Source organism: Taeniopygia guttata, chromosome Z, assembly GCF_048771995.1.
Source record: "Taeniopygia guttata chromosome Z, bTaeGut7.mat, whole genome shotgun sequence".
Taxonomy (NCBI): domain Eukaryota; kingdom Metazoa; phylum Chordata; class Aves; order Passeriformes; family Estrildidae; genus Taeniopygia; species Taeniopygia guttata.
The window spans coordinates 18,620,451-18,642,945 of record NC_133063.1 but is presented as its reverse complement, the minus strand read 5'-3'; the positions used below and the strand labels follow the sequence as shown (position 1 = coordinate 18,642,945).

Genomic DNA, 22,495 nt, shown 5'->3' with positions numbered 1-22,495 from the left:
ATGTTGCTCATGTTATATAAATTTCTCTTAGTGCACCAGCGATTCTTCCACCCTCTTTTTAGCATCCAGATGAGCTGGGAAATTTTCTGGGGCAAATGGAAGCTAAAAGATTTGGACTCAATGAAGAGCAGTGTACTTAACTGCTAATGCCAGATGTGGGTATGCAAGATAATTAGAATTATGAATGTTTTTATTAGTTACATTTAATCAGCCCTGCACCTTATATTGATCTACTGATCCTTCTACGTTTGTATTTATAGTTTTCCTCAGAGTCTCTAATCAGAAGAGAACCATATAATGCTGTTACTTTTCAAAATCATGCTATATGATCTCTAAAGACCTGTGGAAATGGAAGAAACTTCTTTCCTTAATCGGTATCAATTAAGTATGGGTAGACCCACCAATCAACATCATAATAAACACATTGAAACATTCCAAACCTTTTAAATCTTGCTTAATCACAGTACTACTGTCCTAGCTGACCTAGGTGGCACAAGGCATCATGCTGGTGACCCAGCATTCTGTATTCCATGTTTCTCTCTACATTAAACCATGCAAGTTTGCTGTCTCTTCAAGACCTGCAGCCGGAAAATTGAACTTGTGTGTTCTACCCTGGTTTACAGCAGGGGAGGGATGCTGGGTCCCTTTTAAAACAGGGAACAGACATGAGAAGCTCTCTCTTTTATTTTCTCTGGGCTCTGGAGAGCTCTGCTATACTTCCACTGCTGCTGCCTGCTGTTTGCCAAGAGAGGGGGACTCACAGCTGCCCACCACCATGGATCAGAGCCATTCTACAAGTTCCAGCTGCTGCCAGCAGTCCACCAGCACTTTTTTTTTACCAGCACATTGTAGGAGAAAGCCTGCCCAGCTGTGACATGGAGCCTGCACTAGCGCCCAGCAGCATTGGCCCGTTTTCAACAAAAATTGTTCTTCCCAGGTTTTGTTTTTTCCCTGCTCCCTGTTGTTTTGTTTGCCTCAGGGGAGGGAGTTTGTTTTCTTGAACTGTGGAGGCTCATTTGCTCTGTTGTGTCCTTTGTTTTCTCTCTCAGCCCCACAACCTGGAGCAGGGGCCTCTCTTTTTGCATTTGTCTCTCCGTATTGGTAAGAGGGGAGAGATTGAAAACAAAAGGAAAGTAACTGATACCAGGCCCTGTAAAATCATCTTAAAATAAGACATCAACTGCAATCAGAGATCAGCTTTAGCTAGTTCTAAATAATAATTTTAAAGGATTAAAAATTATAGCCATTGAGAGAAGTATAGGGAATCATGCCTTCCCAAATGTTTCAATAAACAAAAAGTTAATGACTTTCTCTAAAGGGATAAATTAGATGATGATGCCGATTAAGATAGCATAAGAAAGTCATTCACAAATCACAAGGATCAGGTAGGAGACAACATCTTGTACTGCCACAGCAGATGACGCAGAAATTTTTGCTTTTAAATCAGGTCAGTTTTATGGACAGTATTAAAGCTTCAAACAAAGGATCATGTAGGATCAACAGTTAGTGTTCTTCTGTATTTGGCAGGAAGGAGTAGTCAGCCTATTTACACTTTTCTCCTTTCTACTACTTGAGTCCCTTTTCAGGCCATAAATACCAGCATGGAGTCTTTGCTTACTCTAGCAGGTTGTGTTTTAGTTCCTCCATTCCTGCAACCCTTTCCTAAGCCTCTGTCTTCTCTCACTTACTACTCTTACCCAAGAAGTTCATTCTACCTTTCCCAAAATGACTTTCAGACTGTGACTGTACCTGAGCTATGCAGAGCATAGCATAGGTGTAATAACAATTGAAGCAAGAATGACAGTATCCAAGAACTAAAAAAAATTACCAGATGTAAAAACATAAAGTTTGGTCTCTTTCAGAAGAAAGCAAAAAAAAAAACAAAACAAACAAAAAAAAAAAAAACCAAACAACAAAAAAAACCCAAAAAAAACCCAACCAAAAAACCAAACAAAACAAAACAAAATAAAAAAAACCCCAAAAAAAACCCAGCCTGTAAATATGTAGGCCAATGTTTTAGTAATTTTGGAATATCTGCAAGACAAAAAAAAATACTTCTTTCCCTTCTAGAGGAGCATAGCATGACAAGTGCAGATTGGAATGATTATGCTTGCTCTGCCTTCTCCATTGCATGATCCCTACTACAAAAAAAAAATTGTCCCTTCCTTTTTCTCCTCCAATTATTTGGTTTTGTTATGTGTAGTAGATATAATTTGCGCCATTTCTAATATGATATATGTGATATTGAATATTTGTTAGAGTATACACATTTGTATTAGGATTCCCCCTACTCTTGCAGGCAGACCGGGTGTATATTAAAAACTAATTTACAAGTAAGGAGGTACGGCTCCCCAGGAGATGGGCCATGTCTGGGGAGATATGGGAACCCCAGGTGAGAACCCCAAGTGCTGATCGTTCATGTGAACGACCCGAGATGGATATCATGGAAATCCTCAGGCAGATACCTGTGAATGCAGCGTTCCCGAATTCCCGTAAATTTCACCAAGGGATTCGACAAACTCCAGACACTGAATTGTTCTCCCTTATCACCAAAAAAGAGAATCTTATTAACATATGGACTCTGAATAGAAGAAAAGACTGATTGCTGAAATCTTGGCCTCAGGCGGAATTTTCCCTATAAAAACCGCTTGTGCCAGGATGGAGGTGTGTGGGCATGGAGGAAAACCTCTGCTGAGGGTGACTCCTTGTTACACGTCCAGGGCTGACCCCGGGCTCGGCTCCGTTCTTTCCTTGTGGCTGGCTAGATAGAATTTGATTGCAAAATATATTTTATTTTTTCATATTAATTTGGTTGGACAAATTTTCATTTATAACAGTTTGCACAAATTCTTTGTTTTACAGTTCTTGCACATTAGAAGCCAACTGCTTGATCCCTGCTTTAGAATAGTATCCGCAGAAAAGTATGATGTGAATGAATGGCACTATTCATTCAAGTCAAAAGAAAGCCAGAGAGCTTACTGTACAAAACCGAGGTTGATTGACAACAAAACGCCGCATAGGTTATGCAAAATCAGAGAGGCTACAATGTGGGAATGAATGAATGGGTGCTGTATGCTGAATGGGTGACTCACCACACCTACACCCTGCAGTGAGGTGCTTGCAAATATCTTAAGAACAGCCTTAGTAAAACATAATTATGCCAATGGTTAAGCTCCATCAAACCCTAGGAAACTAGAGAGATTATTTTAATACTTCTAAGGGTAATTATGGGCATTGTTTTAAAATACTTTTCCTTAAATACCAACTGCAATCTGCTACCTCAGAAAAACTGTCACTAGAGCTCCCTGCTTATTTGGATGACTCAGTAATCAAATGAAATCACATTATCTTTGATCTTTTCTTTACAGTGATGTAATTAAGAAACTTATGATTTGGGAGCAACATCTTTTAGCTTGCAGCTGTCTTCTATGAATATTTACAACATCTCCATCTTTGTATGGATAATGTAATCATTGCTTCCTGATGAGAAGTAACACATTTTTGTATCTTTCATAAAGTAAAAGGCACATGGTATTCAACAAGCACTTTACAGAGGCTTAGTTTGGGGTAAGAAACAAAAGTAAACATCCATCAAGACAGCCTAAAAGCAAACATATTCAGACTGCTTCAAAATGTCTGAACCCAGCACCACTACAGTTATAGAAACATTGAAGAAAAAAAGAAAGATCAAACCAAGAATAAAAAAGACCAGTAACAACTCATTCTCACGGGACTTGCCCTAGAACTGAATCTGCACCTGAGACACAAATACACCAGATCTTACAAAAAATTATGCACTTGAGATGCTAATCATCTAGACTATATTAAATATACTAGTATCGTTACTAATATTGCTATTCAACACACAATATAAAAAAGAGCTGTTTACCAGATATATACTGAAAAGGAAAACATGCTATCAATGTCCCACCCACAGCACATATCACTGGATGCTCCTATTTGCAAGGAAAAGTGGAGCTGGGAAAGTCTACATAATACATTTTCTTCTGACTTCTTGATTTGAAAGAAATTAGATATTACCACTTCCAACATTTTGCACTATTGGTGAACATTTGAAATTAATGAATCTATATCTATATAGATATGGGAGGGCCCATTAAAAAATTTAAGACACTGATTACCCCACTTAAATGAAAACTGCTGGCATGTATATGGGTCTTTTGACCACAGTATAATACACATTTCACATTTAGTATATGAGACAGACAAGTACTACGTTTTTATGAAATTCAGGCTCCTGGCATGTTTCCTTTCTCATGCTAGAATGACACTTATTTAAAGCTGCTGGGTTTTATATCGGCTGTTTGAATTTTTTATTGTGATTCAGGACAGTCACATCTATTCGAAAATATTTCTGCACTGTGCAGGTAGGCGAATAATGACAGTTTGTGGACACTTTTTCCTCTGACACTTCTGACTTAATAGTATAGTCTAACAATATAAAACTTAAAGAACAATTAAATTATCTGAGATTTGAAGACTGGTAATTCTCTGGGTAGAAAAAGTGTATTATTTCTAGACCTGACTTACTTGAATCTGTAGGGAACAGGCAACATCACAACTCTAAAGGGAAACCTGCATAAGTATGAAATCTACATCAGTGATGCTTTGAATTCCAAAACATAATCTGAGATTTTATGAAAAATGTAGGGTTAAACATTTCACAATCCAAACCAGAATACCTGTCCTGTTTTAAATTTCTATCATAAAATTATTTCCAAGTGATACTACTGCTCTAATTTTTCCCTAGGTAGTCCTAATAAAAATGCACTATTTTACGGCTTCACTGGTAAAACTTTCAAAGTTTCGTCAATTACAGTGAAAAAAAAGGTGGAAACCACGACAATTCTTCATATAGTTATGAAGAGCAGAACAACTGTATAGGAAAAATAAGAACAGAAATCAGGCTGGTTATTCAATAACTTAATGCATACATTTGCATGGTTAAGACTTACAAACTTGAGAAATAACTGATCTCACACTGAGGTAACTAAGGAAAATTGCAGCACCAAGATCAACCTGAAACATCAGATGCTTTTACCTAAACTAATCCTACAAAGATTTTGAAAAACAAACAAATAAAAACCCAAAAGGATTTCCAACATCTATATAGCTCAAATACTTCCAAACTTTATTATTTATATGAGAGCATGCCTTCTATATTTGCAAATTCTTACTATTAAATCATTGATCACATCAAATATGTCTTCAGCCATGAAAGGTCTATATCACTTAGAATGCCAGTGCTAATGAGCTGTCTTGGTTTCCAAACAAACAGAAGAACTGCTGAAGAAGTTTATGCATCTTAATTCTTATTTCCTTGCTTGGCACCTTGAAACTTTATAAACTAACTTCTGACTCAAAGCAAGCAGACAGATGAAACTAGATGAATTGCTGATTGCAGAGATCAAGATCCAGTACAGTCCAGTCCACCCAGATTAACTGAGCTGTCCGGAGCATGGTGCTGTTAATGCCAGGATTGTGGGTTTGATCCCACTACAGGCCATCCAATTAAGGAGCTGACTTCATGATCCTGAGGATCTCTTCCAACTCAGAATATTCTGTGATTCTGTGATCTTTTAAAGAGATTATTCTCTTTCATATTAAAATACTGGCCAGAGAGTATTCTCCCCCATGTCAAGAAAATTAATTAGATTCAGACTTGAGCAGAAATCTCTGATTTAAACACATTCATTTGCTTGCTAAAACAATATTAAGCCCATAAACTAAGGAGCAAGAACCTAGTGAATAAAGTAATATTGGCCTCAACCATAACTCTAACAGACACTTTTTATATATTTGGTGACATTTCATAATGTGGATTTTTTAAAAATTTATTGATATTCTATAGCAAAGAAAAATCGTGACAAATTTGTGCATAAACAGCAGAACATCAAAGCAAGGATGCAGTAATTTTCTCAAAAGCTGCAATGAAACTTAACTGTAAGGCATGATTACTTTATATATGCCTCCACTGCATCTGGGAAGGTCTGTAACAAGGAGTTATTAAATTTTTTTTTATTAATCAGGACAAGTTTCAGTTTACACCACAGCCAAACATCCACCATTATGTGAAGCTATCATTCTGCTCTGAGTAGAACAGGAAAAGAGTACCGAGGAAATTGAAATTGAATATTCTCAAAAAATTGTTTTCTTATATTCTAACATTTTCAAAGTTCCTTACACACTCTTCTCATAGTATTGTGCAACAGGTTTCAGTTGAGTATTTGTCACCCTTATGCCTTTCAGCTTTAAATCTGGGTAATAAATATCAACTACTGGTACTGGACTGAATAATGAACATATTACTTGAGGAAAACAACTTTTCCTTTCTTTTTCAAATATGAAGGATTGCCAGAATGAAAGTCGGGCAAAAATACACTGAGAATATACTAATTCAAGTTAACTGGGACCACCATTAACTTTCCCTTTTTCAGGCAAACTCCTAAAAAGCTAAATAAAAAGCCAAAATAAATTGATCTATAATGTTATAGTCTCAGTGCAAATGGGACAGGCTAGTGGCTCTGCTGTGTAATTTTCTATAGTGGTGGAGAGGCCTTGACATTCATATTAATCTTAGTATGTCTCAACAGAATTAATGCTATCCCCATAATTAATAAAATTATTGACTATAAATAATTATCCTTCTTAAGAGAGCTTCATGAATTCCCAGTTAACTTACTAAAATGGAGTGAGTAATTTCTCAGTGTGCCTCACCTCTACTACTAGACAATATACTAAGTTCTAGAACTTTCTGATCCTTCTCATTTCAGCATTAATGTACCACGCATTGAATGATTTGGGAGAAATATCACAGAAGGAAGGACCAGCATATTGATATATTGATGATGCTGCAGTGCTACCTATCCGTCACCACCCAAAGCTATATCAATATTGTCTATCAGCCAGTCATTGGATGAAATCAGACCAGAAGTAGAGAGAGAGTGATGAGTGATGTGAATGAGGGAATGAAGAGCATGTCAGACATACAGAGAAAAAGCATTTCAAAGGATTCACAATGAATGTACAGCTTCCCTTGTTTAAAGGGAGAAAATATTATTATTGGTCAATTCAACTCGCAGATTAGAATTCCAACATTTTTCCCCAACACTAAGTTTCAACCACTACCAGTGCCTTCAGTTTCTTGTTGCTAGGAAACTTCTTCCAATCCTGGTGGACGATCATAAGATCACAGGAAAATTCAGGTTGGAAGGGACATTAGGAGGTCTTTAGCTCAACCTCCTACTTAAAGCAGGGTCAGCCATGAGGTCAGACCATGGCTATCCAAAAATGGCTGAATGAGTGATGTCTTAGCCTCATTACATCCACTACGTGGCTGGACTATATGCAATAATTGGACATATTTTCATTCTAAAAACTGCCTAGCATAGTGCATTCTTCCTTAACAAGATGTGCATTCTTATCAGTAGGGCTTTTAGCTGGTGTATTCTTAAATATGAGCATCTCCACTTGCAACAGTGGCTTCCCCTAGAGTTGTGATGTTCAAAGTCTGTACAAATATTAAAAAGGTGTCAGCAGCTTACCTAAAAGACTGACTAAAGCCAGACAGTAGTCCTCTGACCTAAAGAAGCTTTAAGGAAAAAAAAAAAAAAAAGCTTTGGCATAGTCTGAGACTGCAAAATGCCTTCCCACAGGAGCTACAGATCATCAGAAATCCCACCCCAGCAAGTACATGTTCTGTGATATGATACAGTTATAATTAATATTTTTATACATGTATACATTTAACAAACAGTATCTACATTTATTGGTGCATACATCTTGCTTCATATATTTGCAGAGTTTATAAAATTTTTAAACAAAAAATTCCCCAAAACATGTAGGTATTTCACTGAACACACATTTCCATTTGTAAAAGAATCAGGGAAGAAGCACACTTACTAGCTTCACAGACTAATGATGCCAAACTAAAAGGCTTTGTTTTGCATTTCAAAGCCATGATCTTCATCATATACCTTGATTTTTATTAACTTCCACATAAAAGCCCACATTCATTAGGAATAAAGATTTCACAACTGAAACGTTGAAAAAACCTTCGCAGAAATGAAACAATTTCCAAAGATAATTATCAGATATTTAGAAATAGCATAACTGGAACAGAAATGCACACTGAACTACTAGCTTTGCCCAACACCAGAGTCAGTCAAAGAAAAAACTGTTACTATGAAGAAATAAACTACATAACTTTGTATCCTACAATGCACTGGTTCAACATTTTCTTTACATATTTCAGTTTCGCAGTCGTGTGTTCTGAATAAGGAGTAAAATAATGTGAAAAATTGACAAATTCCTCAAGTACTGACAATACATGTAAGATGAAATTGAGATCCAGGTAAATCTGTTACCTCTGCAACTGGTTTATTCACATGTTGAATAAAACTACCAGTATGTACATGTTCAGCATGTTTTTCCAGTACTAGGTAATTACCTGGTATGAATGATGATGATTAATTTTTAATTCTATTTAATTTCTTTGTATTTTTATGTGTCCATAATGATAGACTCTTTTGCAAACCATTTTGCAAAACAGACAGTGGAATAACTAAAATCACTTCCACCATTATGAAGCATTTCTGTTTTCTCTTCCTTAGGAGACTCTTCACTCAACAAAAATTCTGTTTATTTCAACATCTGCAATTTATTACTGAAGTTTTTCTCATCTTAAAACTCAAATAGCTTCTTTATATGGTAAGAGTTACTGTCTACTTACACTAAGATTTTTATTTCCAGTTATGAAAATTAATCGCCAAGGAAAATTCAATTTAATTGTGGGCTATAAAGACTCAAAATAGCTCAAATATCTGCCAAGAATTTTTCATGTCAGCATGGAGGGAGAACTCAGAATAAGTAAAAATTAATTTGATGCCATCCATGGCTTTTTAATGTCTTAGGCATCATAAAATGACAAATATCATTAAAAACCACATAACACATTAAGTTTTCATAGTTGTTATTTTCCTTACTTTCATAAATCCCGCAAACTGATATTGATCTAACTATGAGATTCACATCATTAAATAATTCCTATTTGTAAATTCCTATTTATGGTAAGCATCTCAGAAGATTTCTAACCTGAGATCATATTGTAATAGACTATGAAGATTCTGTATGTTTTCTCTAGATATCTACAACTCATTTATTTTCAAATACTATAGTTACACTACCACTTTTTCCACTTACTCAATTTTTATCAATTGTATATATCTGTTGTCTCTTCTGAATAAGAATACAGATTGACAGTATGTCAGTTTATTTAACTGCTACTTTTCACATATTTTATTTTTGATTTTAGGTATGACTCAGTGATTTCAATACATATGCACTTTTAAAGAAATTATAGATGAAAAATTTTACTAATGATTTACTTAAATTCATACAATTCCCTAGACCTTATGAAATCTTTCCCTCAGAAAGCATTCTATTATGGGGTTTTCTTTGTGTGTCTGTTGGTTTAAGTCAAGGAAAAAAAAATCTCAGTAGTCCCAAACTTCTTGTGAAGAAACAGTTTGAACTGTGAATACCTATATTGGGCCACTATTTGGTTTTGGGATGGGTATGCTTTAATGGGCAGCTAGGAGGCATGATTTGCTCATGCTAACATGATGCTAGAATAATGGGGAACTGGTGGGATGAGTTTGTTGTTGTTTCTCAGTCAAAAACAAACTCTCCTCACATTTTCCACCTCCTCACTGTCTGTTCAGTTAAAGCTACTGGAAAGGCATCTCTTACTAATTGGTTATGGTTATGTTATACAACATTTGCAGGCCTATTTCAGAATTGCAACCTTATTGTTACATCCCAACAGAATAAATTCATATTAAAAATTTACCCGGTTAGCACACTCATGTTTACAGCAGCACATCAGCAAACAATTTCAATCCTGAAATTAGGACCACTTTTATCCTCACACAAAAAATTCATATTTTACTGAAGACTAACTGAATTATGGTGACTTAGCAGAATGACCAAAACCACCTAAAAAAATCCAAAAAAGCCTACCCACGCAACATTTTTTCTATACTACTGCATACTGACAGCAACAGGTTATGGATGTCTGATCTATCAGAAGGATTTCTGGCATGGAAAAGATTGAAAATATAAGGATGCTGACTTCAGTTTAGACTTCTTCTTTGAGATCTCTATGCCTTCAGTGGACAGATTTTCTCAAGACCTTTCAGCTTTTAGAGTAATCAACCGTAAAACTGGCACATTTCTCATCAACTGAATAAAACATTTAATTGCACCTATGTAAGGGCAGAGTTATTTTGATGGTACTTTAATATTCTATATGCCTTTGGATGGACCCTAATCAAACAAAGTAATGACGGTTTAGGTAGTTGTGCTAGAACCAGCTTCTAAACAAACTCTTAACTTTCCTGGACAGTGATAAAAGGAATTGCCTGTAGCAGAGGTTGCAATTCAGACTTATAGAATCCTTGTGGGACTTCAGGCAAACACACCCCAAAAAGTCTTTCTGAAGACCTATACATATACTGCATACTGCTTAAACAATTAATAAGTTAACACAATAACAAACATGTACTTGGATAACTGGTATTATTGCTAGAAGTATATTTAAAGGCTCAGTGTGCATATTAAAAAGGCTGCTTGCCTTTTTTTTTTTTTAAGAAAGCCATAAAACAATTTGGAGTAGCAAGGGTGACCTCCAGTGTGCAATTAAGTTTATGTCATTACATCTTCTATGTAATAAAATATTTTTTTGGCCTATTACTTTTGGTTATCCTAAAAAGTAACCATTTACTTTCTTTCTTGTGCACAACACAGAAATTCAAAACATTGCCTTCTGCTTTGAACTGTGATTTTCTCTTAACATTCTGACCTTCTCTTTATTATAGGGGACAGCATAAAAAATAACTGCCTAAACAGAAAAACTAGAAAATTTGCTTCTTGCTCTTGTCCAAATGCATATTACCACAATCTACACTTTTCTTCTAGAATAAGAATAATTAAAAACAATTAATGTATTACAGAAGCTTTTGCATTTTAAGAATAGTAGAACATTACAGATCAATAGTGCTACTCCTGTGTACAAAATACCTCAGCTCACAATTTCAACCCACACATATTTCATGGCAAACCTGAGCAAATTGAAAAATATTCAGAAATTCTAACAAGTCAAAACTATCATTAAGTACTTAGTGGAAAAGACGTGTTCATATCTCTTGGTAAGATAATCATTAGGTACAGTGTCTAATATACTCCACAAATACCTATATTGAATATGACCTATTCAAGAAAAAAGTTAAGCTTATGTTCCAAAAGTTAAATTCATTGTATTGATGAGTTGTGTCAGATGGATATCTTTGAATGAAACCTTTAGTCAATGTGGTGTCTTTAAATTAAAATAAAACAGATGTCACCATTATGAATGCAAAACTAAGAACATTATTGCTACATAACTTTTTATTTCCATCATCAATACACAATTTAGCTTTTGATGACTAATTTGGAGGTAGTTTTTCTAATAAACAAGGGAGAAATTTTTTAGCTAATTGCAAGGACACAAACATCTAATTATGGGTGTCAAATGGGGCTACTATGTCAGAGCAAGTGCCATTTAGGGTCTGTCAGTGTTCCTTTTATAAATCACTATTTTCAGAGGGTTAGTACTGTGAAAGTTAAAATTTGGTTAAGGGCTGACTCCTGGCATACTGTGCAAGGTGTCACACTAGATCTGTTTTGGTTTTTGGTTTCTTTTTATTAATTAAATTATCAAGGTTAGTAATTTTAACCCCTATCTACAGAAAAGGAAAGAGCTAGTTGAAGAATATATTTTTCTAAATAACAATACTATAAAAGCATCTTATTGCTTTAGAAACTTGAATGATGCATATGGATTATCAAAATGTAGAAGAAAGACCTCCATTGCAACAATGATTTAAAAGAACAGCATTTCATTATTAAGAGTAGAGAAGTTGGCCTGTTGGTTTCATCAATCAGCAGATTACATATTTGTCCACAATCTTCAAAATACTCTACTTTCTAATTCTTTCTTTGGACTTCTTGTGCACTCCTGTAAAGTATCTATCTTAACCCTCAAAAGAAATATGCAAATTCCTTTTTAGTATATATCCTACTCTTCATAATGTTTATAAAGTAGACAATCAGAAACTGACTTTCTCTGCAGTAGAAAGAGGTGTGCCATCAACTCAAGGCATCAGCACTTGCACACAGTTTGCACGCTCACACTGACACCAACACGGCACGTTAGTGTCTCACTCAAACACCAAACACACATCACCCACGGCGTACGCTGAGCGCTCCTTGGCTGCAGCTCACAGCAAACGGGTCACACACTGGGCTACTGCACTCTGGGGACACTCACTCAGTGTATTCTACCAAGGTTAAGGAAAGGCTTAAACATCAGCATACGAACAAATGTTTTCTTTCTTTCCAAGATGGTCAGACCTTCCAGCATTTTCATTATGAAATTATGAACTCATAATATTAATTTTAGTTCAAAGTAATGTTTTTCTGAGCATAATCAGGGTGAAAATATGTTAAAGTAAGTAAAAATGTCTTTAAGGTAGCATAATTCATATCCATATCTTATAATAACTATTTATAACAGGGACCATCATATATTTGAGGAAAAGATTTTCATCTTTCACAAAATAGGGGTTTGAACTGGATGGAGTCCTAAACAATAAAATAATCCAGAAAAAGCAAATACCTGTATTTATACTTTATTTTTTTACAGCACAGTATTGTTTATTTGGTAATAGGATTGGGTATGCAAGAAAACATGCTTTTACATGCTTTATGTTTTTATGTTGTTTGACCTACAGGTTCTTGAAGTGTTCAATACTACAAAAAAAAAGCTATAATCCAAAAACACAGGATTATAATAATCCACTATGAATTTATATGTGGTCACTTTATCTTCATTTTACTAGTGTCTTTATTTTTATAGATGCCATGCACCTACATATATTCACAACATGAAAAAAAAGGAACTGCATTCAGTATGCCACATAATACTGAAATAATATGCAATACAGAAAATAATACTGAATTAATACATAATACAGCTAAAATTGACCACTGGTTCAAGTAATTTTGAGTTGTTTTAGAACAATAGTTATGAGATTAGGAGATTTTAATTTAATTACATTTTAAACTTCATATTTCCTGCTGCATTATTTTAGCATGTGCAAAAAGAAATGAAAATCAATAGGTTGCTCAAAAATTTTGTTGAAGCATATGACATACTTATGATACCAGTATATAAATACCCACAGCAATTCTTGTGCATCCATCTTTCAGACAAGAAACCTTTTTTTTTCTGAACTAAGTTTATTTCTACCCATTGACTTTAACACAACATTTCAGTAATCTGAAGGTTTTTTTAAGTGAAGACCTCCCCTCACTCTCTATCTGTGTATCATGAGACCATTTTAATTCACTCACAAAATCTCAAAGGGACTGGTATGTCTGGTAACATAGGAGCCAATATTGCAGCTATCAGTTTTCATACAGCCTGGCTGGACCTTTACATTAGAGTTGCCCCATTCTGATTGTTCTTTCATTGCAGCTGTCAGCATTGCCTGACAGCATATTACGAAATACATGGCTACAAAGCCAGTATCAATCAGGATATGATCATGCAGATAATAGTAGCAAACTATTGATAATAGACCTTAAATCAGGCCATCATGTGTGAGCTTCTTAAAAGCAGTAGCCTTGAGGGCCTTTCTGCTTAGTTCTATCTGTGCTGCAAAACAAACTTACAGAACACCTAAAAACTTCATAGGAATATGTAATTAGCAACACAGAAAATAAGTAATAAAATCCTACTACTTTCTGCAAGTCAAGGTGAGAATTAACAGCGATTTTCCCTGTCTTCTACATTATGTATGGTAGAAATAGTACACAATACCTGCCATTACACTAATGTTCTTTCCCACTTCGCTGGAAACAGCAGTTTTGTTGTGCTTTGAAACTCTCTCACTTCAGAAGCTCTTCAACTTGATATGGCCATTTAACAGGAGAAGGGAAATGTGTATAGTTTAGCAGCACTCTTCACCAAACTGAAAGCACCATGTTAAAAACAAAAGGATCCAATTTGTCCTAGACATAAATAATAAAACAAAACAAGAGTTGCATGCAAATTTAGTAACATAAAATTTTAGGTGATAAACAGAATGGAGCCTGGCTTCTTGTTTAGTATTCCTTAGTTATCACCACAATTGCTGAATGTCTGTCATCACCAGGAGAAGAAAAAAGTGTCTCTCTCAGCTGTTCCCCTGCTTGTTTTGTTCACTGTATTCTTGTAAAGTGGGAGAAAATAAGTGTCATTTAATGAATAGTGCTATTCTTTGTCTGACAGCTTCATATCTGTTAGGTGTAGGAGGCCTAGTACTTTCCTTTCTGATAATGTTTTTGACAGTGTGCTAAATTCCTCCCCCAAAAGGCCGGTGTATATATTCTGCTAAAAGAGGCTTCATCTATCCTGAATGAATGCCCTCTTTTAACCCCCTTCAGCTTCTGTTCTTACATTAATTGAGCTGATCAGATTGAGCATATGAATTTGTCTTTGATGTATTCATATGTTTAGCTGATGCTGCTCGCGCTCCCATTGGCAAGCAGGCAGAGCTCTCAGACAAATAGGGCTGTTTCCATAGTAACAAGCAATAGCTAGGGATCTCTTGAAAAATATTTTTTTTCAAAATTCAAACTGGAAAATTCTCACTGGATATGGGTCTAGTTCTAAATGTGTCATATCTAATGATGGATGCAATTAGGAATCCCACCAATGTTTTAAATAATAAATTAGGCTAATTTTCTAGGCCGGGCATGATGACACACAAATACTAAAAAAGCATCTCTCATTTTTTTATCCATGACAAAAGACTTATTAATTACTTTTTTTTTAGGATTTCAAAACTAATTGAATAGTGAAATAATCACATAGATGCTGTAGAAGAGAAGCCTAGAGGTAAACTCTTGTTTAAAAAAATACTTCAAGCTGCTTTGATATTTGGTTATTCCATGTAAAAGCAGGTGAAAAAAATCATTTTACAAATGCTATGGCAGTTGGTAAATCTCAAAGGCTGAAAAATGCCCATAGCCATTTTTAATTACTGAGCATGAAAAAGGAGAGATGTTGAAAATAAGTTTTTTAGACCCTTATAATCTGAGAATGCCAGAATTTTAATTCTTGTAAAATATAATTTGAAATACAAGGGAACAATAAAATTATGGGGGGTGGGTGGTGAAAAGGGCAGGAAGAAACAGAAAGAAAGAGGGGAAAAGGGGGGAAAAAAGGAGGTTGATGATTGTACTATGATGGTTTGTAATTAAAATACATATTTTGCGTTAATCTGTCCTGAAAGTTTTTTGCTGAAAATTAGATGCCTGACACTGGCTTTTAATATATTGCCTGTCAATGTGCAGTAATAGAGTTTCAGGGTTCTGCTTCAACATACTATTATACTACACTGAGATCCACTGATATTATCATCTTGCTGCTTCCAATTAGACATGTTCCATCTTGAGGGGTCAATCATTCATATCTCAGCATTCAGGAAAATTCAGTTAATTGTTAAAAATATGACAATTCCCTAAGAAACAAGGTTATGTTTTAAGTACTTCACTTGAAATCTACAATGTATCTGCAGTTGTGATATGGGGAAAACAGTTTTAAGGAGTAGAAGGGTCATAATCACATAGAACTAGTCACAATGTAGTGAAGAAAATCTTAAAATCCTCCACTATATTAATTCTAAGACTCTTATGTAGGGATTTACATTCTTAACATGCTGCTTATTAGAAAAAGAAAAACCCCTTTACTGAATCCCCACTCTTCTGTCCTCTGCTAGTTTTACAGTCAAGAAATTCTGTAAATTCTAATGTGTACTACATTTTCAAAGATGTTTTTTACAATACTTCAAACTTTAAAAGAAAAAAAAATTAAATCATATTTAGTCACCCAAGAGGTAATCATAGCTTTACTTAGTTTTACTTAAATTTGATCATTGTCTTCATTAGACTAACACTTTCAGTCTGGGAATATCTTTCATTAAATCAAAAGAAAACAAAGTCTGAGATCATTATGAAAGCCCATTTAAGAAGAAAGCATACTGCTTTACCAGTTTGCTGTCTTCTAATCTTGTGAGATTACAAAACTGGGCTCTGGATTTACTTCAGATAATGCATTTTCAGCTCCTAAGATAGATTCCTAATGTAGCTATTTTTTATTTTATTGCCTAAAAAAGAGACAAAAATTACATTATAAATCACTTTGTTCAATTTAATAAAGTGGTGCCTGTTTTAGAAATTTCTAGCATTACACTTCTGATCATGGTCAATTTAATCTTTTTAACTTCTATACATAGAAATATCTAGTCTGTTGATAGCTTTGAGCTACAAATTCTGAATTTTTTTTATAAAATAAGGATTGCTTTATCTCAGAAAAAAAATGTTTTCTACAACATCATGTACTGTGAGGCAACAGCTGACATGGCTTTCCAATTCACCATCTTTCCAAGCACCTCTTTATCAGAAATAATTCAGTAACAAAGTAATTTTTTGGCCAATGTAAACACTAATAACAGTTAACAAAATAGAAGATACAATGTAATTTATTTTATGACTAGTAGCATTCATCAAATTGGAGGATATAGTCATATGACTGAACGATGACCTGGCACACATCCCACCACGTAAAACAAAGGGGGATCTGCATTCCCCCAAGTCTCATTATAAATGTAACTTGAGATTTAGGAATGGCGCCCCAAGTGAGACTCTCCCAAACACACTGCTCTCTCTCACTTCCACTTTTTCCCCCCGCTGATTCCCACCACAACAGGATGGAAAGAACTGGAGGCACAAACAGCAAAGATCATGGGTTGAGGTAAGAAAAATTCCCTGAAAACAGCAATGAGGTAAGAAAACAAAGAGCAACAGTAACATGTAAAAATGACAGAAGGTATAAGAAAAGATATGGTTCACATGCAAAAAACATTCCTTCATAATAGACAATGTAAGACGAGTCCCTCTGCCATGCTTTCTTGAATGGAAGGAACCCCTTCTTCCTGGAAGAGAGTCCCTTTCCTCAGCCCCCAGCAATAAAGTAAGGTGGTACAGAATAACCTCCAAGTCCCAGCCGTGCCCCCTCCCAGTTACAGCAAAAATTAACCCTGTCCTAGCTGGAACCAGGACAACATAGCATCACAGTCCTTAACAATCTTAGACAGATCAATAGATTTATCTGGTCATGGTACAAAATCCAACAGTAACATTGCTAGCACACGAGACCAAATCTGAAAAAGCACATGAAACTGTAATTTATTTAATGAATACAAGACTGCATATGTATTTTTTGAGTCTGAATCAGATCCTCTTCCTTTAGCAGAAAATTAATCCCTCAGTAGGGAAATACCTTACAGCAGTCAAAAGAAATGTTCAAAAATACATTATGCTAACTATTAGCAGCAATAATTCATTATATTTTAAAGGTATTTTAAATAGGATGAAATATTACAGACTTATTCTGTACCAATGAAATCAATGTATACCCTACAAAAAACATGTTGATGTGTAATTAATTAGGCTATTCTAAATGCAAAGCTTAGAATTTGGTTTAATTTAGCAGATAAGAAAAAATATTTAAATCACAATAAAAGTCAAAATAAACACAGTATGTACACAACAGAGGATCTGATACTTTGAAAAAAATGTTAGTCACTGGATAGATGGAGGAAATTAGATTTTAGATAGTAAAAGATTATGAGATGTGGTGATGATTCTCTTTTCAGGGGTTAATTGTTAAAGTTCCTTCTTGAACTTTTTGACTAAAAAAAATCCATAACTATTAAAAACAGTAGAAGGTATTACCATAGGTGTTTATCGTGAAATGTAACTACATAGATAAAAGCATGACAATGTACTTTTTTACAAAATTATTTTGTGAGGGTTACAATGTCCTTTAAAAGCTGATATAACTTTTATCTTAAACATGACCTTGTACTAACACTACATAGCCTATCCTATTTTCAGAAAATTCATCTCAACCAAAGATTAGTGGATTTTCTAAGAGGGACTTTGGATAAGAGCTGCGGTCATAATCTTGTTACAATGGAATAAAAGATCCATTCACTATTAAAATGAATCCAAATCAATATTCAGTACTAAAATGCAAACCAATGGAAATAACTGCCCTTCACAAAGAGTAACCAGTGAAGAACTCAAATCCATAACTTAAATTCACCTAAACAGTATTTCACAATTCATGGAGTTAGGAAAGAAATTAAATTACACTGAATGTAGGTTGCTGACAATACAGTCCTGTTTAAGGCCCTTTTAAGCATTAATAGGTTGTAAAAAGTGAAAACAGATGTTCACTTGGTAAAACAGAGTATAGTGTGAAGCTGAAGGTACTCCAATGAGCCACTGATTTCTAATGATGCATACAGAAAATCAATAAATTACTTAATTCTTTGGTGCCATAAATAAGACATTCAAAATTGCCATATTTATTAGAAGACCACAGAAGTACAGGAGATATAATTTTTAGATTATTACCCTATTCTATGCTAATCTGCATAGAATTAGCACAGATTCTATGCTAATCTGCATATAATAGCACTGGATTATTTTCAGCATACATTTACACTCAATTGTATTTTTTCCAATCAAGAAAAAAAAATCCTGAGAAGTGCATTCTAAGTCTGCTTGACCCACATTTAAACTTGGATTTTGCTGTTTATTCCAAACATAGTTAAAAGTGTGTTGGAATGAGCAAGAAGAAGGGATGGGCAAAAAAAATTATTGGCATTAAAAACATATCTTATTATATAGTACTTTCAATTCAGTGCAATTATACCTTCATACAATTTACTTAGCACTTACTTTACCTTTTTATGATAACTTTTTAATTTTCTTAGGGTAAAAACTTGGAGTATACCAGTCAGTTAACTCCAGATATTTCTCTTAAACCTTAAAAAAGTTGCGATCCCCAATACAGAAACACATTTTTTCCACTGATTAACACACTGAAGTTACATGTCTGAACTTTAATCCAGAAAATGCATCAACATATTTAAATACATGTTTTAGGCAAAATATCTGCTTTACAGTTTTTTAGAATTGTCTTACTCAAGTCCTCAGGGGCTAATTAAGTTTTTCCTTACCATTTTGTAAACTTTCATCCATTTTATGATATGGATTCTTTTAAACTACAATGTAACATTTAAAAATCTTAGGCTATAAATAGGCCAAGTTCCAAACAATATTTTAAAAACAGACTGTGTAGCAAACATATGGCTTTATCTTTACATCAAACATTTACTTCCTCAAAAGTATTTCAAGCCAATGGGAATTTTTGTTCTAGCAGACTATGCAACAAGCTGTGTAGAGTATAGACATACTTTGCACTCCAGCTGCAGCAGTAAAATTACCGAAACTGTAATTCTCTTAATATTTAAATAATATATTAAAATTTAATTTTCAGCACCTGGAAGAATCTGTTTGTGTGCCAGCAAATGATGTAGTTGGGCCTGGAGCTGCTATACATATGGGATTCAAAAACAACCTATCACAAATAATTACTAAGAGCAGCTGTACTCATGACACTAGTAATTTAAAAATCAGGTCAAAGTGTCCTCAATTTTTTTTCCATTTTCAAGGATTTCTGCAAAACAGTTCTGTAGTTTTAATATTTTTGTCTTGTTGTTTGTATATTAATTTTTTTTTAAATTGTTGATTCTTACAAGGGCAGTATCTGAGATTTTTAGATTTCCTGATATTCCAGGCATTTAACAGTTGAAGGTTTCATGACAGATCATAAAATTGTGCAATGTTCATTTTCCGATACATCTTTATAAATTTTTATAGGACAAAAACTAAATAGTATAATATGAAAATGCATTTGCTGATATACAACATACATGTGTTACATGGTACTACGTATAGTTCAACATACACAAATATATGTATACTTTATAAAAACAGGATATATCATATGGCTCACAAAAAAAATTACTTCCATTGTAGGCTTTAATTTATTTTTAATTGATAGTTTTAAGATAGAAAATTTTTATTTTAAAAGCATTTTCCAAATTATATTTTTTCAGAACCACTTTGTTTTTTAACTGATTTCCAGAAGTTGCTTTCTATCAATGACTACCAACCTTATGATTATTTGTGAAGAAAAAAGCCTAGGTACCACCTTTATTAAATTCATATATTTTCAAAATGTATTTAGAATACCATAATATGAGATCACATTTTTAGATAGTATTAATAATGTTTGCACTGGATCTGAAAATTTTTAGAAGTTCAGAGGGACTCAGCTAAAAGCCTTTCTTTTATAATTTTAAAATATTCCAACCTGCATTCCTACACACTGAAGTAAAAAGACTCATCATGAAAACCATATATTTTATAATGACATTCTGAGAAATAAAACACATTACCCTTCAGGGGGAGAGACCCAAGCATTTATACACTACTACCTTCAATCACTTGAATGCAAGTCATTCACACCACCACTATTGCTAACAAGGCATCCAATTTACGAAACAATGAATAGTGAAATTACATTTAAAAGGTACAAATGACTGTCCAAAGAATGACACTGAAAAATATTAAGTAACAGCTCTACCTCAAGATAAGCCTCACAATTAAAGACTTTTAATGAAGAGAGCCTTCAAAGGCTAAATCAGGAGGCATTGATTAGATTGCTTCTAACTTTGTGTTTTGACACCTTCATCTTTCATGGCATTATATTGTCTCTGTGCATCTTACAAAGGAAGCATTTTACTAAGGCCACACATGAACAGGAGACAGCAGTGCTTATAATAGAGACTGTCAAGGGTGTGAGCCAAAATGGGTCTCATTTGGATTTGAAGTGAAGAAAACTCCTAATGCATTTCATTACAATGTATGTGAACCTCTGAAAAGAACGATGGATTGGGATTCTCATACCTATTAATTTATTGAAATGGATTCCGTTTTTTCTCATATATCAAGAGGGACCATGTGTTTCAAGCAAGGTAACAATATTATACTACCAAATAACTAAATATGCTATGATGACGTATACCCTTCTGTGAGACAAAGAGGATGCAATTTTCTTGATAAGTGGGATTTGAGTTCAGAAATAAATCCTCCAATAGCGTGGCAACAAATAAATGTTCTTTGTTGCTATCAGGCTTAGAGATACGATCAGGAAGCTATGCAATATAGGGATGGATTCCATCTTTGTTACCACAGCATGTTTTTACCATATGAAATTGCATACCTTCCCTTCCCCCTGCCAAACTGTCATTCAGGTATTGACTTTTTATTTCATTGAGAGATTGAGTGATGTAATTTGGGTACCACCTATATAAGTCACCTTTTATTAAAAGATAACAGAACAGGATGCAGAAAAGTAAAAACATTCAAGAAAAATTGTAATACATTGCAGATCAACTTAGTTCTGTAAAGATGCCACAGCTAGTGCACCACCAATTATCTTATTCACAGCACGAGAAGTTTATATAAATACGTATTTGTCTTTTTCTCACTTTAACTTTGATAAAAAAACCCTATAATCTGCTATTCAAAAAGTGTAAATTCTGATTTAGTACAGAGAACAGGATACAAAATCCTTTTGTATGCTAAATAATTTTGCCAATATAATTATTAAAAATAAAGCATATGTTCTCATTAACCTTAGAAGTGATTACTTTTTCTGCACCAATAACATTCAGTAAGTTCAAAGCTCATCTATTTTTTATGGAGATCTTACAACCTGCTAGTTAAACTAAAGGTTAAATATACATAAAGTCTTAAAACAAGACAAAAGTATTCCATATGTATGTAGCTGATAAGCAGAGTACACAAACACATACATAAATCTGTTTGCATTTAAAAACCCAAGGCCTTAAGAAACCCTCCACTGTCACACAAAGACTTCAAAGATAGAGTTAAAGAGTTTGATATCTATGGAATATTAAGAAACTATGTTTATTAAGTTAGGAATTGCATATTAAGTTCAGAACTCCACTGACATCACAATTACAATAGAAATAATTAATCAAAACCATATTAAAAGCTAAAGATATGCTTGCTTTCACAAATCAGTCCTCAACAAGCATTTTGTTTGAAATAAGAGGGAAGTCCAGGGCACATTTAACTGGTTTAACAACAATTATGAAAATACATATATGCAAGAGTATATAACTAATTTATTTCTTAATGTATAACATAAAGAAATAATAAGCAGAAATGTAAGTGAAGTATATGTATATATGTAATCTGTACAAATTAAATAAACTTCTGAAAATTTTCAAGATTTGAATCAATATGGTTTTTATACTTATATATCACATGTTTAAGTGGTGCATGTACATGTGCCCAAACAACAGAGAAATCATCAGGAATCATACAAAATAAAATAAAATTCAATCTTAGCAATAAAGATTGCAGATTTCCACATACAACA

General features: G+C 34.1%; 1 protein-coding gene across 7 annotated transcripts in view; it reads right to left on the bottom strand.

The window, feature by feature from the left end:
• The window catches only part of KIAA0825 (KIAA0825 ortholog), a 234,162-nt gene that overhangs the window by 73,501 nt on the left and 138,166 nt on the right, over nucleotides 1–22,495 (bottom strand). The window contains exon 20 of one of the 7 annotated variants that reach the window (XM_072921923.1): nucleotides 989–7,612. The exons of the other annotated variants lie outside the window; for them this stretch is intronic. Coding sequence (XP_072778024.1) covers nucleotides 7,543–7,612 — 70 coding nt within the window. The 3' untranslated portion in view covers nucleotides 989–7,542. Of the gene's footprint in view, nucleotides 1–988; nucleotides 7,613–22,495 lie in introns of those variants that run through there. 7 annotated transcript variants of the gene reach the window in all.